The sequence below is a fragment of the Monodelphis domestica genome, chromosome 2, assembly GCF_027887165.1.
Source record: "Monodelphis domestica isolate mMonDom1 chromosome 2, mMonDom1.pri, whole genome shotgun sequence".
Taxonomy (NCBI): Eukaryota; Metazoa; Chordata; class Mammalia; order Didelphimorphia; family Didelphidae; genus Monodelphis; species Monodelphis domestica.
Genome location: NC_077228.1, coordinates 370,485,797 through 370,499,969, shown reverse-complemented (window position 1 = coordinate 370,499,969; position 14,173 = coordinate 370,485,797). Strand labels below are relative to the sequence as shown.

At 34.5% G+C, this 14,173-nt stretch overlaps 1 protein-coding gene across 3 annotated transcripts in view; it reads left to right on the top strand.

Annotated features, from left to right (window-relative positions):
- ATG5 (autophagy related 5) overlaps positions 1–14,173 on the top strand; it is a 195,572-nt gene that overhangs the window by 29,225 nt on the left and 152,174 nt on the right. For all 3 annotated transcript variants that reach the window (XM_056818630.1, XM_001368079.5, XM_056818631.1), the window contains one exon: positions 7,127–7,205. In XM_056818630.1, the coding sequence (XP_056674608.1) occupies positions 7,127–7,205 (79 nt within the window). The remainder of the gene's footprint in view (positions 1–7,126; positions 7,206–14,173) is intronic.

Genomic DNA, 14,173 nt, shown 5'->3' with positions numbered 1-14,173 from the left:
TAGTTTTCCATTTTTGCAAAACAGAATGAAAGATGTAGACTCATACCTCTCCTTTGGGACAAGTTTAGTAGTTAAAATTACACATAGACCTCAATTCCAATTTTGTTGTTTAGTTCAGTTTAGATTTGGTTGTTAAAACTTTCCATTTATACTGTTGTAATTTTACGTATTGTTTTCCTGATCTCATGCTTTTCTGTATTGTTTATATTCATCATTTCTTATAGCATAGTAGGATTCTGTAACTTTCATATACCCTAATTTGTTTAGTCCTTTTCCAAAAATGATGAGCATGTACTTTGTTTACAGTTTTATCTACTATATATGGGACGTATAGTGTGGGATTTTTCTATTTTCAATCTTTTTGAATCAAAGGGTATGAGCATTTTAATTACTTTTATAAAATAATTGCAAAAGATATTCCAGAGTGTTTGGACCAGTTCATCATACCAATAGTATATTAATGTACTTACACTTCCTCAACTCTTCCAACATTGATTATTGGCATTTTTTGTCATGTTTGCCAATTTTATGGTATGAGGTAAAACTTCAGAGCTGGTTTGATTGTAATTTCTCATTATTAGTAATTTGGAACTATCATATGATCATTAAGAGTTTGAGATTCTTTTTGGAACTGTTCAAAACTTTTTACATCATCATCATAACTAACAGTTATATTGCACTTGCTGTGTGTACTATGCTAAATGCTTTACAATTACTATCTTATTTGATCCTTACAACAACCCTGGGAGATAGATATTATTAACCCCATTTCACAAATAATGAAATGGAAGCAAAAAGGATACATGACATTGCTACTAAGTGTCTTAGGTCAGATTTGAACTCAGGTTTTCCTGATTTCAGGCCTGATGCTCTATACTCTATTACTATCGAGCTTCCCCTTTTGGCCATTTGCTTATTTGGGAATGGCTTTGGGTCTTATATATTTTTGTTAGTTCTTTCTTTCTTTCTTTCTTTCTTTCTTTCTTTCTTTCTTTCTTTCTTTCTTTCTTTCTTTCTTTCTCTCTTTCTTTCTCTCTTTCTCTCTGTCTTTCTCTCTGTCTTTCTCTCTTTCTCTCTGTCTTTCTGTCTGTCTTTCTGTCTGTCTGTCTTTCTTTCTTTCTCTCTGTCTGTCTGTCTTTCTCTCTTTCTTTCTCTCTCTCTCCCTCTCTTTCTTTCTCTCTTTCTCTCCTTTCTTTCTTTCTTTCTCTCTTCTTTCTTTCTTTCTTTCTTTCTCTCTTTCTCTCTTTCTTCCTTTCTCTCTTTCTTTCTTTCTTTCTTTCTCTCTTTCTTTCTTTCTTTCTTTCTTTCTTTCTTTCTTTCTTTCTTTCTTTCTTTCTCTCTCTCTCTCTCTTTCTTTCTTTCTTTCTTTCTTTCTTTCTTTCTCTCTTTCTTTCTTTCTTTCTTTCTTTCTTTCTTTCTTTCTTTCTCTCTTTCTCTCTTTCTTCCTTTCTCTCTTTCTTTCTTTCTTTCTTTCTTTCTTTCTTTCTTTCTTTCTTTCTTTCTTTCTTTCTTTCTTTCTTCTTTCTTTCTTTCTTTCTTTCTTTCTTTCTTTCTTTCTTTCTTTCTTTCTTTCTTTCTTTCTCTCTCTCTCTCTCTCTCTCTCTTTCTTTCTTCCTTCCTTCCTTCCTTCCTTCCTTCCTTCCTTCCTTCCTTCCTTCCTTCCTTCCTTCCTTCCTTCCTTCCTTCCTTCCTTCCTTCCTTCCTTCCTTCCTTCCTTCCTTCCTTTCTTTCTTTCTTTCTTTCTTTCTTTCTTTCTTCCTTCCTTCCTTCCTTTCTCTCTCTCTCTCTCTCTTTCTTCCTTTCTTTCTTTCTTTCTTTCTTTCTTTCTTTCTTTCTTTCTTTCTTTCTTTCTTTCTTTCTTTCTTTCTTTCTTTCTTTCTTTCTTTCTTTCTTTCTTTCTTTCTTTCTTTCTTTCTTTCTCTCTTTCTTGCTCTCTTTCTTGCTCTCTTTCTCGCTCTCTTTCTCTCTTTCTTTCTTTCTCTCTTTCTTTCATTTAAAACCCTTACCTGCTGTGCATTGGTCCTAAGGCAGGAGAGTGGTATGGGCTAGGTCAAGTGACTTGCCCAGGGTCACATAACTAGGAAGTGTCTGATATCAGATTTTAATCCAAGACCTCCTATTTCTCGGCCTGACTCTCAATCCGCTGAGCAACCCAGCTTCTCCCTATTTTTGTTAGTTCTTGATGTAGATCTTCTTGATATAGATTTTCTGTTGAGGATTAGGGAGGCTTAGGGAAACATATTTCTGTTATTTGGATCTGTTATCTCAGTAGCATGGTATTCCCTTCAGTGACTCAGATTATCACCCATTTATACTTCTTCCATCTTTGTGATTCCTGTTAATGTGCTCCTATAATTAATCCAGTAGGGAAAGGGGTCTACCTAATATTCCAAGAGCCTTTTTTTTTTTTAGATTTAACATTGTAGGATATCATGGGATCATGTTGGCTATCTTTCTTTTATCTTTCACTTTTGCTACATGACCAGCCCACATCCTTTTCTGGTCCTTCATCTCTTTGATGTTATCATTTATGTCACTGTTCTTGCAAAATTCTACACTGGTAATATATGAAAATCAACCCATACTCATTTTGTGTTTCTTCATTGCCTTTTGGGTGACCCACAACTTTACTTTTTCTTAGATTATGGTATTCCATAAGTCAGAGCCATGTGGCCACTACTAGAACATTAAAATGATGGGCCTTTGCACTGTATTTCTAATGACCACAAACTTCATCCGGAAACAGTATGCCAAATGCAGTCCAGCCTTTTCTTCTCTTCCTACTTAATTCTAAGTCCAGTTTCTTTCTAAGATGAAGAATTAATCAACATATTCATGGATCCATTCAATTTCAAGTCTCAATAATCATAATCTAGATTAGATATTTCAAATGTGCTGCCAATGTGGCTCACAATATTCTTGAGTATATTTCTGAAACAAATTAAAATGTAATTAAGAAATATATTTTAAAATATGTAAAAATATGATAAGACATAAATAATATTAATATGTGGTTTTCTAAGTCAGTATTTGGGCTTCAGGGATCATTATATATGGTTTAGTGGGCTGTTTCTATTTGAGTTTGACACTCGTCCACACAGTTGGTATTCTCCATTCACTTTTGCCCCCTCTTTGTAAATAGTTAGACGAAAATGTTTTATTATAGGTCTTTTTTTGTGTGTTCTGAATCTTGGTGCAATTCACAAACAGGCTGGTATTATATAAAAAAGAAGTTTATATGATCATTAGTGCTTCCGTTGATGCCCTAATCTGATGCTTGCTTGTGTCTTGGAGACAGCTTGACTTCTGGAAGATTATGGTAACAGAGGACAAGGTCTGGTAGGTCCTAAGAAGCTGGAAAGGCTTTGAGTGTATTTCAGTGGAACTTAGCTAGAATAATTCTTGGGAAAACTCAGATCTTTGGCTGCCAGATAATGATTTTTTAGCCATACCAGCATAGGAAGACTAAACAACTAAGGCACAGAGGGGTTTCAGTCTAAGTAATGTGGAAGAGAATGCCGATACCAATGAAATCTCAAATTTTGAAGTATCTCAACTATTCTTGTCACTGAGCTTTTAAAAATATTCGGGGGGGGGGGGGCAGTTGGGTAGCTCAGTGGATTGAGAACCAGGCCTAGAGACAGGAGGTCCTAGGTTCAAATCCGGCCTCAGCCACTTCCCAGCTGTGTGACCCTGGGCAAGTCACTTGATCCCCATTGCCTAGCCCTTACCACTCTTCTGCCTTGGAGCCAATATAAAGTATTGTCTCCAAGATGGAAGGTAAGGGTTTAAAAAAATATGTTCTTAGATAATTAGCCAGTACTATATTTGAATGAATGAATGAACATTAATGTGTCAGACCCTGTGCTAATGACTGGGATTCAAATACAAAATATTAGACAGGAACTTCTAGAAGTTCATATGCTAATAGTGAGAGACAATATAAATAAAGGAAATGATGGCCAGAGAGGAGCATGTTGGCCCAGGAAATCACAGGAATTATGGATTGAGCCAAAAAGTAATCACTTGCCATGCTTTTTTTCAGAAGCAATAGTAGTGTTGCTTTCATTGTAGTTCTTGAGCATGAGATAATACAGTTCCCAGAACACTGGATAGCATACATTTGTGATGGCATGGAAAGAAGATGCTTGTGAAGCATGATTAGTTGTTTGGGGCTGACCTAGAATGATCAACTGTAACAAGCAGGATAGCATGGCTCCATGGTAAGAGCCAGAAGTCTTTTCAGGATTGTTGAGCCTGCTTGTTGAGCCTGCAGTAGTGGTAACAGGCTGCCAAAAGATTGATTTAAGCTGCAATTTTTAAAAAGCTACATAGATACTTTTAAAGCCATCTTAAGTTTACAGTTAAATGTGAATTTTCTACATATCAGTATAGAGGCATAAATAGAACTAGCTTTACTCCAGGTCTAGTAGTTATGGTTTTAAGTGTTTCCTCTAAGGAATAATAGCAGTGTTTTCCAAGGCATAGTACTTAATCTCTTGTTGCTGTAGGCAACTCTCTTAAAACTAGTTGAAGAGAAATTTCCTCATTCAGAGTTCTCTATAAACCATAAAACAACAGATCTCATTGCTTTCTCACCACCTTCTCCATTCCAGTCCAAGTACTGTCCATGCCCCTATCCATATTCCTTCCTTCATTACTAAGCCACAAAATTTTCCACATAAAACTCTTAATGCATTTATTTGAAATTTGTCCAAACTTGATTTTTTAAAGTTTAATAATTAAAAATTCAGTTTCTTGACTTCTTATTATTTGACTTTTCTGATCTAGATCTTGAAGAATTTGTTTTAAAATGTATTTAGAGAGAAAGCTTATTAAAATATTTGTTTTAATTCAAATTATGTGCTTTGGTCTGATGTTAAAAAAGCATTTTTACCAATAACATGAAAGACATAGTAATAGTACATACTAAGCATTTCATGGAATCACATTTTAACTGGTATCATTAATTTGATATAATGTATTCTCTTAGATTTTGGTATGAATTAAGAGGAAACAGCAATGTATTAGGCACACATATATGTACTTTAGAATTTATTGTCTACTTGGATATAATGGTGCATATCTATAATTCCACTGTGGCTGGAGAGCAAGGTGAATTTGGTAAAACATTTTGAGCTCCAGAGGTCAGAACTGCAATAGGGTTAAAACCAGTTGGGTATCTTCACTAAGTTAGGCATCAGTATGAGGCGCTGTTTGGAGCAGGTTGCTGCCAAAGTTGCCTAAGGAGGGCTGAACTAGTCTAGGTTTGAACTAGAGCAGTTCAAAGTTTCTGTTCCCTCAATATTTCATTGTGGTTTGGAAATTACACTGTTTCTCAAAGGCTATGCCAAGTAGAAGTCAGAACTTGATACACTGTATGGCTACAATCAAAAGAACCATTGTAAGACTAGGTTGCCCAAAGGAACTTTTTTGGGGGGGCGGGGGGGTCACAGGGATCTGCTTTGTTTGAGGGAGTCTCCTGGCTGATGATACTATAAAATAGTTAGCAACTATTGTATTTAACAAATGGATAAAAAATCATTAATAGGTCCTTAAAATCATGTATGCTATGTATGTTGTACCTGTTATGTACCAAGCACTGTGGAAATACAAATGCAATGAATGTAACAAATCTCTACTTGAAAGGAGCTCTGTTGCGACTATGTCAAGTTTAAACTATAGTCTTGCTCAAAACTAACTTCTTCCCCAGTTAAGATGCTTATTAAAGTTTGTGAGTATTTATTTTAATAGCATATTTTATAAATTCATATGTGTGTGTTGATGGACTTCTAGGCACATATCTTTGAAAATAATCAAAGAAGATGAATATTTAAAGCTTTTTTATTTTGTTGAACTACTGCTAGATACAGAATTTCCAGGTCAAGTACAGAACTATTGTACTCTGAGGAAAGCCATCAGTGAGGTATATGATTTACCATTAAAGTGGGAAAACCATAGGACTTTATTTACTTGGTCATAGAAATTGTTTGACAAGAGTTGATTACATAAGGGAATGTACAGTTTATAGGTCACAACAGTTCCACTACTCCAAAATGATAATCTAGAAGTGAGAAGGGGAGAATAATTTAGAGAATGAATTAGTAAAATCTGAAAGCAGGCAGTGAGACACATTAATCTTCTGCATTTCCTGTTTCCTTCCCCCCCACTCCCCATGCTGCCCATTTTCTTCACTGTCATCTTATTAAATCTGTAGTGAAAATGGTTTTTATGTATCTTAAATAATAATTACATGATCTTTGATAAATGGCAACTTTTGCCTGATTGTATAGAAAATAAAAGAAACAGCAGTATTAATTGTTCTTTGAATCTTATTCATTTTAAATACTGAATCATACCCAAAAGAATGAAATAACATCTTTCTTATTTTTTAAGCTCTCAAAAAGTATTAGAATAATTTGTTTCAACATATCATACCTCTAAGAACCAAGCTACCCTTGCAGTGTACCAAACATTCACTTTATCCCTTTCTTTTGAAGGAGTATGAATTCATTCAGGTCTGTTGAATTAAAGCATTCCACTGCACAGTTGTATTACTTAGGGCTTGAAAATGACTGGTTTTCCACATTGAAATCTATAAGACTATTTTATTAAACTTTGGTTCTAATCAAATTTATAAACTTTTTATTTTATTATTAAATATTTAGATGAGTTTTTGATTTGCTAAAATCCCAGTGGTGATAGTAATATTTGTCACTAATTTAGAGTCAGATATTTCTTAAATAAATTTTTATTTACATATCATATTTTATATTATTGTATATAGTCATTATATAATAACAATTGCATATAGCCATTATAGCATATTTAATAAAGATATACATAGAGTTCAAAACAGCTTTATGAAAGATATCTTTAATACATTTGTTATACATGCTGAAGCTTCAGAGGGAAATCAAGTGGTTGAAGAAAAACCACCTGATGACTTAAAATTGTACCACGATACCTCGGGCATGTAAACGAAATAAAATTTTGCCTTCATGTGATTTGTGACTGGACTTCTCTAAATTTTTTATGTATAATCATGTGCTGGAAATTTATTTTTATTTGTTGCTATAACTGTAAATATTCACATTTACCTTAAAATGACTTCTTTCACTTTTAGGCATTATCCAATTGGTTTGCTGTTTGATCTTCTTGCATCAAATACAGCTCTTCCTTGGAACATCACAGTACATTTTAAGGTACAGTTTCAATAGCATTTCCCATTTTTGATTCCACATAAGCGAGTGAATATTAGAAATGGAATTTAAAAGTAAAATTACTCATTGTTCATTATTCTTGGCATTATTTGGTGGGTCTTGTTACTCTCCTCTAATCTGGCAAAGATGTTTAAAGATTTATGATGTGCCTTAATAGAATCAGGAAGGAAGATATTTATGTTTAGAAAGGCCCTGTTTTGAGAGCTTTTTAGAAAAGTGTTTTCCTCTTGAAACTTAAAAAAAAAAAAAGATTGAGTTTTTGGGTGCCAAACTTTTGCTGCCTTACTTTCATTAAAGTGGTGGAGTTTTATTTTTTTCTGGAAGAACTATACCTCTTGTTCACCCATTTAAGAGAGAATCTATGACTGCTGTTCTATTCTTTCCTCATTTCCCTCTATCACATTAAAATCTTTTTTGTCGATAAGTGTACTATTCTATTGCACTCGGGATGTCAGCTAACGTGCAGGGGAACATGTGGTTAGGCAGCAGCCTGGTGGGTAAGTTTAGGAAGTGGTTGGAAGAGGGTAGTGTTAAAACATCTCTTATTTATGAATATTTTAATAATTTTCAAGGTGCTAAATTTTTTTTTTGGTATAAAATTTCTATACATTATTTAGGAAATTCAATGTTATAAAAAAAAAAGTAGCTAAATGGAGTTTTCTGTCTCATAGAGTTCAGTCATTGGGGGAAGAGTCCTGGACCTTAAGGAAAATCAGACATTTTGATACCAGACTAGTCTTTGATCTAGAGATGGCCTGCATTAGTATAGAAACTGAATTCTCAGTTACACCCTTAAAAAGTCATAAATGAACTTTCAGGTCTGCATTTGGGCACTAACACAGTCGAGGTGTTCATGCCTTGTTGGTGGCTTTTGTAACTTGGAATTTCATTTTTATTAAGCTTAGATCATAAGAACATAGACAACAGTTTTTGGCTGCAACATTCTTACAATATTGGATAAGAATATTTAAGGGTAATTTGAGAAGTAAAGTGAGATACTCTTTATTGTTTGGTAATATACAGAATGCCATCACTGCTTGCTAATATCTGGAAGAGTATTGCTTCTACTGTATATAGAAAATAATACTACTATATAGTAATCATTAATTTTTTTCTCCACTGTGTTTGTGTGTAGCTGATTTTATTGTTTGTGTCCCTATAGCTAACATAAAAATTGAACACTAGTTTGGCCTATTGTATTCTCCCTTCCCCAATGACAAAAAAAAAATTATTGTTTCACGTAACCAAAAGCCCTTGGTTTTCACTGTGCACCTTGGGACAGAAAGAGTTGCCCATTACCAAAAAAATATATACATATTATTGGTTTTTATTATTATAAAATGGCATCAAAAGAAAAGTCTACCAAGAGAAGAGAGGAAAAGACCAACACTTGCAACCACTTCTAACTACATTCCAAGGGGGCTGTAAATAAGCCCCAAAAATGAACCTTGGAGAAGCAGGGTGGAGGGGGAAGCTTTAGCTAGTGGCAGGGCCAGGACACCAGGCCTCCTCTTTGTCCAGCCCGTCACTTTGAAGTTACTGAAGACAATTCTCAAAATTTTAGTCAATTGAAATGAAAATTTTGAGACCTCTGAAATATTAACTTCCATATCTCAGTTGCTGTCTTATATTGTAGTACTTGTATAGTCTTAGGTGAGATGGCCATTTATATTTATATATATATATATATATATATATATATATACACACACACACATATACACACATATTTATACAAATATATACATACACACACACACACATATATATACATACACACACACACACACACATATATATTTAAACCCTTACCTTCCATCTTAGAATCAGTGGTATTGGTTTCAAAGTGGAAGTGTAGTAAAGGATAGGCAATGGGGAGTTAAGTGACTTGCCCAGGGTCACACAACTAGACTGTGTCTGAGGCCAAATTCAAACCCAGGACCTCTTCTCTCTAGGCCCAGCTCTCAATTCAGTGAGCCACCTAGCTGCCTCCTTCATGTATTCTTTGTAAGGCTTAAATCAATTAAATATAGTTTGAGAAATTGTTTCAAGCCACTTTTCGGGAAAATATATATTCTTATAGGAAGCAACATTTTTACTATAATGATTTTCAGAGATTCACGTTCTCTGGAATTGTGCTAATTAATGATTTCAACTTAAGTTTAGTAAAATAGAAATAAAAATTATACATTTAAATATATAATAACTATTTTGCAGCAAAAGCAATTTAGCAGTTAAAATGCTAAACTAAGTAGCTGTAGCCACAATTTCTTTTTCATTCATTTGACTCTAGAGAATTCCCTTCAGGATTTCATTTCCCAACTTTAACATTAAATTTAGAATTGCGATGAAGCCTAGATCCCATTTGAATATATTCTGTGCAGTGGTTCTATTCTGCTCAGTAGTAGTGTCTCATGTCCTGAATTCAACTCCTACCTTCTTTATAGCCATGGAACACTTTGTTAATAGTATCCAGGCCTGAATTGTGGTAACTACAAAGACTCCACTGAATAGTTAGGTATGTGGCTCCAAGGCTGATATTAGGAGATAAGCTTTCTGCTATTTGTTCTACCCCCTGTCATGTAGACCTCTCTCCTCCAAACCTTTGTAGAGCTCAACATAGCCCAGCTTGACTGCCACTTATCATTTTACATTGGAAATATTTTTAAACTAGGGAGTTTGAGTTGTCATTAGTTCTCACAAAGGATGTCCTCTAGGGTTATTGATCTATCTTAATAGTTCTTAGCTGGCTATTGTATTAAGAAGAGCATCATGAAGAGAGGAAGGGGGTGCTCAGTGGACCAAAGTTCTGAGAGAAACTGAAGGAGTTGTGGTTAAGACATAGTTGGAGAGATTGTCTATAGCAAGGAAGACCCCTCTCAAATTGGAAAGAAGGAAAAGAGATTGAATCCAACATGGCTTTTGTGGTAAAAGAGGGGAGAACACAGAAGTTAGAATATATGTTATTTCAGATGTTATATATATATATATATAAAATCTTGCATATATATAAAATTATGTATATATATATATATATTGTATTTACTCAAGCCGTGTCTATGTCCATCCTCTTTTCCTCTATATCTCAACCCCCTTTTCCCCTTCCCCAGGTAGAATTTCATTTATTTAAGTGCAAGGACTGTTTCATATTTGGTTGTTTATCCTTGATATCTGTTATAGTTTCTGTCAAATTTATAACAGAAGCTTATTAAGTGTTTATTGAATTGAAAAAAAGTGAGTTGGTTTGCTGTAAAAAGTTAAGTAGAGTTAAGTACTTCAAGGGATTTTGAGTATATATATTCTTGGAGAATAAGTCAGTCTCAGGTTAGTGTAGTGGAAAGACACTGAAAATAGAGTCAGGGAATCTAGATTCTAATCTCATCCTTGCCACTTAATATTTGTAGTGAGTCATTTCAGAGTTTCCTCTGAAAACCTGTGGGCACCAGAAGGAAGGGTCTTAGTGTAATCTTTAAATGTGCTTTTGGGATCTCAGACTTCTAGTGTTCATTTTCTGGTATGAAGGTAGAAAGTACATATGACAAATTATAGTGAGTTCTTTATAAAATATAAGTATAAAAAACTACTTCAATTTAATATATTCTGAAATTTTAAAACAAATTGATGGCCAGTATTATTGCTCAATTATATTTTTCAACATTTAGCGGATTTCAATGAATAAACCAGTGGACATATGTATATATTTGTGGCTGTGGATGTATATACACATATATAGTAGTTTCATGGCTAAATATATTCTCAAGTGAATTCTGCAATATAGAGAACTTCTAGTATTGTGAACTTCAGAATTGATAGGATTTTCACGGTCAAGGAATCAGTACAAGTGAAACAGAAAAATTCAGTTCAAATTCAGAACTGTGGTATTGTTTTATTTTGTTTATACACCTTTAACCTACCATCTTAATAATGACTCTTAGGCAGAAAAATGGCCTGAGCAATGGAGGTTAAGTGACTTGCCCATGGTCACACAACTAGGAAGCATCTGAGGCCACATTTGAACCCAAGACATCCTGTCTCTAGACTTGGCTTTCAATTCACTGAGCCACCTTGGTGCCTCCTATGGTATTGTTTTAATTAAAAAATTGAAAAATAACTTGCCAGCTCTCTCAATACACTCTAATATAGGAACTGGTAAGGCAACTTAACTTCTCTGAATATAATTTCTAATCTGAAAAAATGAGGATTAAAATTTTTCATTTATTAATTTCAACAAACATTAATTAATAAACACATGGTATCTGCAAACTCATTTTATTAGGTTCTGAGAGAGAGATTCAGTTTAGTCCTTGAGCTTAATATATGTCAAAAAGCATTCATTTTTTAATCCCAAACATTATTGATAACATTTTGTTTTGACACAGAAGTGGCCTCCAAAGGACTTAAAAAGCCCCCTTTAACAAAGTATTTTCCCTTTTAAGGTATTATTAATAGGAAAGATGTCTTAACTTTGGCATTACAGTGCTAATATAATCTGTTGTATTTGATCAGGATTTATTTACATTATTGTATGGTATTCCTTTTGCTCTTTTCATTATTTATATAAGATTTACCGTTTCTCTTGAATTTTTTAATTTGTCATCCCATGTGGTGCAGAAATCCATTCCTGAGTGATTAAACACATTTTCCCCAGATTTTCATCATCTCAAATAATGTTTCTATGAAAATTTTTATACAGATGGATTTTTTCTTGCTGTCTGTAGCTTCCTTGGGACATACATAATTATAGCCATGGAATCCTTGGGTCAAAGAACTATTTAGTAACTTTTTATTACATAATGAAAAACCCCTCCAACAATTAGTTTTCTCAGTTTAGTCCCTTTACTAGCTTAATAGCTGGGAATCTGTCATATATATTTTAAGATCATGCTAGATTCCTTGACATATAACCACAAAGATAGCTGTTCTGTGATGCTTTGATTATTAACATTTTGGTGCTTAGCCCAGTGCCTGGCACATAGTAGGTATTTAATAAATGCTTATAACTACTCCTCTCCTTATTTCCTGTAATAGAATTCTTGTAATGGAAACTTAGAAGGCAGGATAAACATATAATAGTACATATATGTGATCCAGGACTTATGTGACAGTGAATTGTTTACATGTGAATAGGGGGGAAGCAACAAGTGGCCTCTTAGACTGTGCCTTCAAGGATCATAGAGAAAATTAAATAAGATAAGCAGAGGGGCTAGGGTGTTTTTGTTCCATTTTCTTGATTTTAGGAGAAGAATAGAGGAGATTAAGGTTCTGTACTCTAATGGAAAAGAAGCAGGGGAGGGAACTTGTTTCACATAAGAGGAGTACATGAAGTCAAGAGTATACAAACTTGAAGGAAGTATGAGGGGAATGCATATCCTGTGAACTTCACTTTCATTTGGATTGGATAGAAATGTAAAGCACACACCAAGCAGTAAGCAACTTTTAAACTCAACAGGGAAATAGGATCATATAGGGAGAGGGGATAAGGGTTTAAGTGGCATGGTAAGAGTGAATGAATAGTAATAAGCAAAACACACTACAGCTTTCTATTTAGAATTTTTGGAAAGTGTGGTCTGGACACCTTTTGGTTTTAAAAGATGAGTTTTTGTTTCAGGGAAGTTAGGATTTTTGAAACCATTGCATGATTTCTTAAATAGTGTAGGCCTTCCTTTTTCTCCTATCCCATTCAGGACCTAACTCTTTGCCCATACAACATAGAGATACCGACAGGCTGGTTCACTGGGGATTCTCTATCCGATTGCTTATCATAATCTGGCTAAAGGTCATTCTTTATTTCTTTATCTCCACTTTGAGCTCCCCTGAGGTGCTTTACATATAGTAAGCATTTAATAAATGCTCATTGACTCTTAAGACTCCGTTTTTGACATCTTGCACAAGAGCAACAAGCATCTTTAATATATACCATCTCCCTTTTTTATTTCTTGCTTGTTATTAATTTTCAGAGAATTATACAACAATGTTAACTTGTCTAGCAAGGAATTTTGAATGATATTAAGATACTCATGGGAGATAACTTGTTAGAGGAAAATGTTTAAAGACCATCTTTACTGAATCAGAACCTTTTTGTAGTCAATCAACAAAAAATATAGTTGGGTCTTATATTCTCTGTACCTTTAGTCTATGGACATAATGGTGAACATTTTAGAGGGGCAAATGATGTTAGAAATGTCCTCAGGTGCATGTGGAAAGGAGGAAGGTAGCAGCCTAGCTCTGCATCCCTCTGACTTACTAGTAATGAACTCTGGGGAACTCTGTGCTGGGGCAACAGCTCACATACCCACAAAGAGGGCTCTGAGTGGGGTGCCCCTACCCCCTGGCATATGTGCTGTAGGTTTACCACCACAGGTCTATGGTATAACTTTAAAGATGTGGTCTGCTGTAGACTATTCTCATGGAGAAATGTGATCTCTTTAGTTAGTCACCAAGCTTTTATTAAGCATTTATTCAGGGCTAGGCATTAGGCTGAGTTCTGAGGACATAAAGGAAAGCAAAAACAGTTATAATTTCTAAAAGCTTGCATCCTAAAGGGAGAGGCAACTAAATTCAACACAGAATATTGTATAAATAGATAAGAAGCTTCTTTGAGAGGTGAAGATTTAGTTAAGGGAATTGTTAGAGGAAAAGGCATTCTGTAGAATGTGTCTTAAATCTGGAAGGAAGTCAAGGAAAATAAGACGCAGACATGCTTAAAGCAGAACTTTCAAAAAGTAAGGGATGGCTAAGGTAGTCTTGGAGATGGGTTGGAGTTTTTTGTTCAAGGAACTAAAAGATAGGATCAGGTCGATGGATTGTAGACTGTAGATGGGGAGTAAAGTTTAACAAGACTGGAAAGTAGGAAGTGGCCAGGAGTTTTTATTTAATCCTGGAAGTAATAGGAAGCCAATGGAGCTCATTGAGTAGGGGGGTGAAATGGTCAGACCTATACTTTAGAAAAA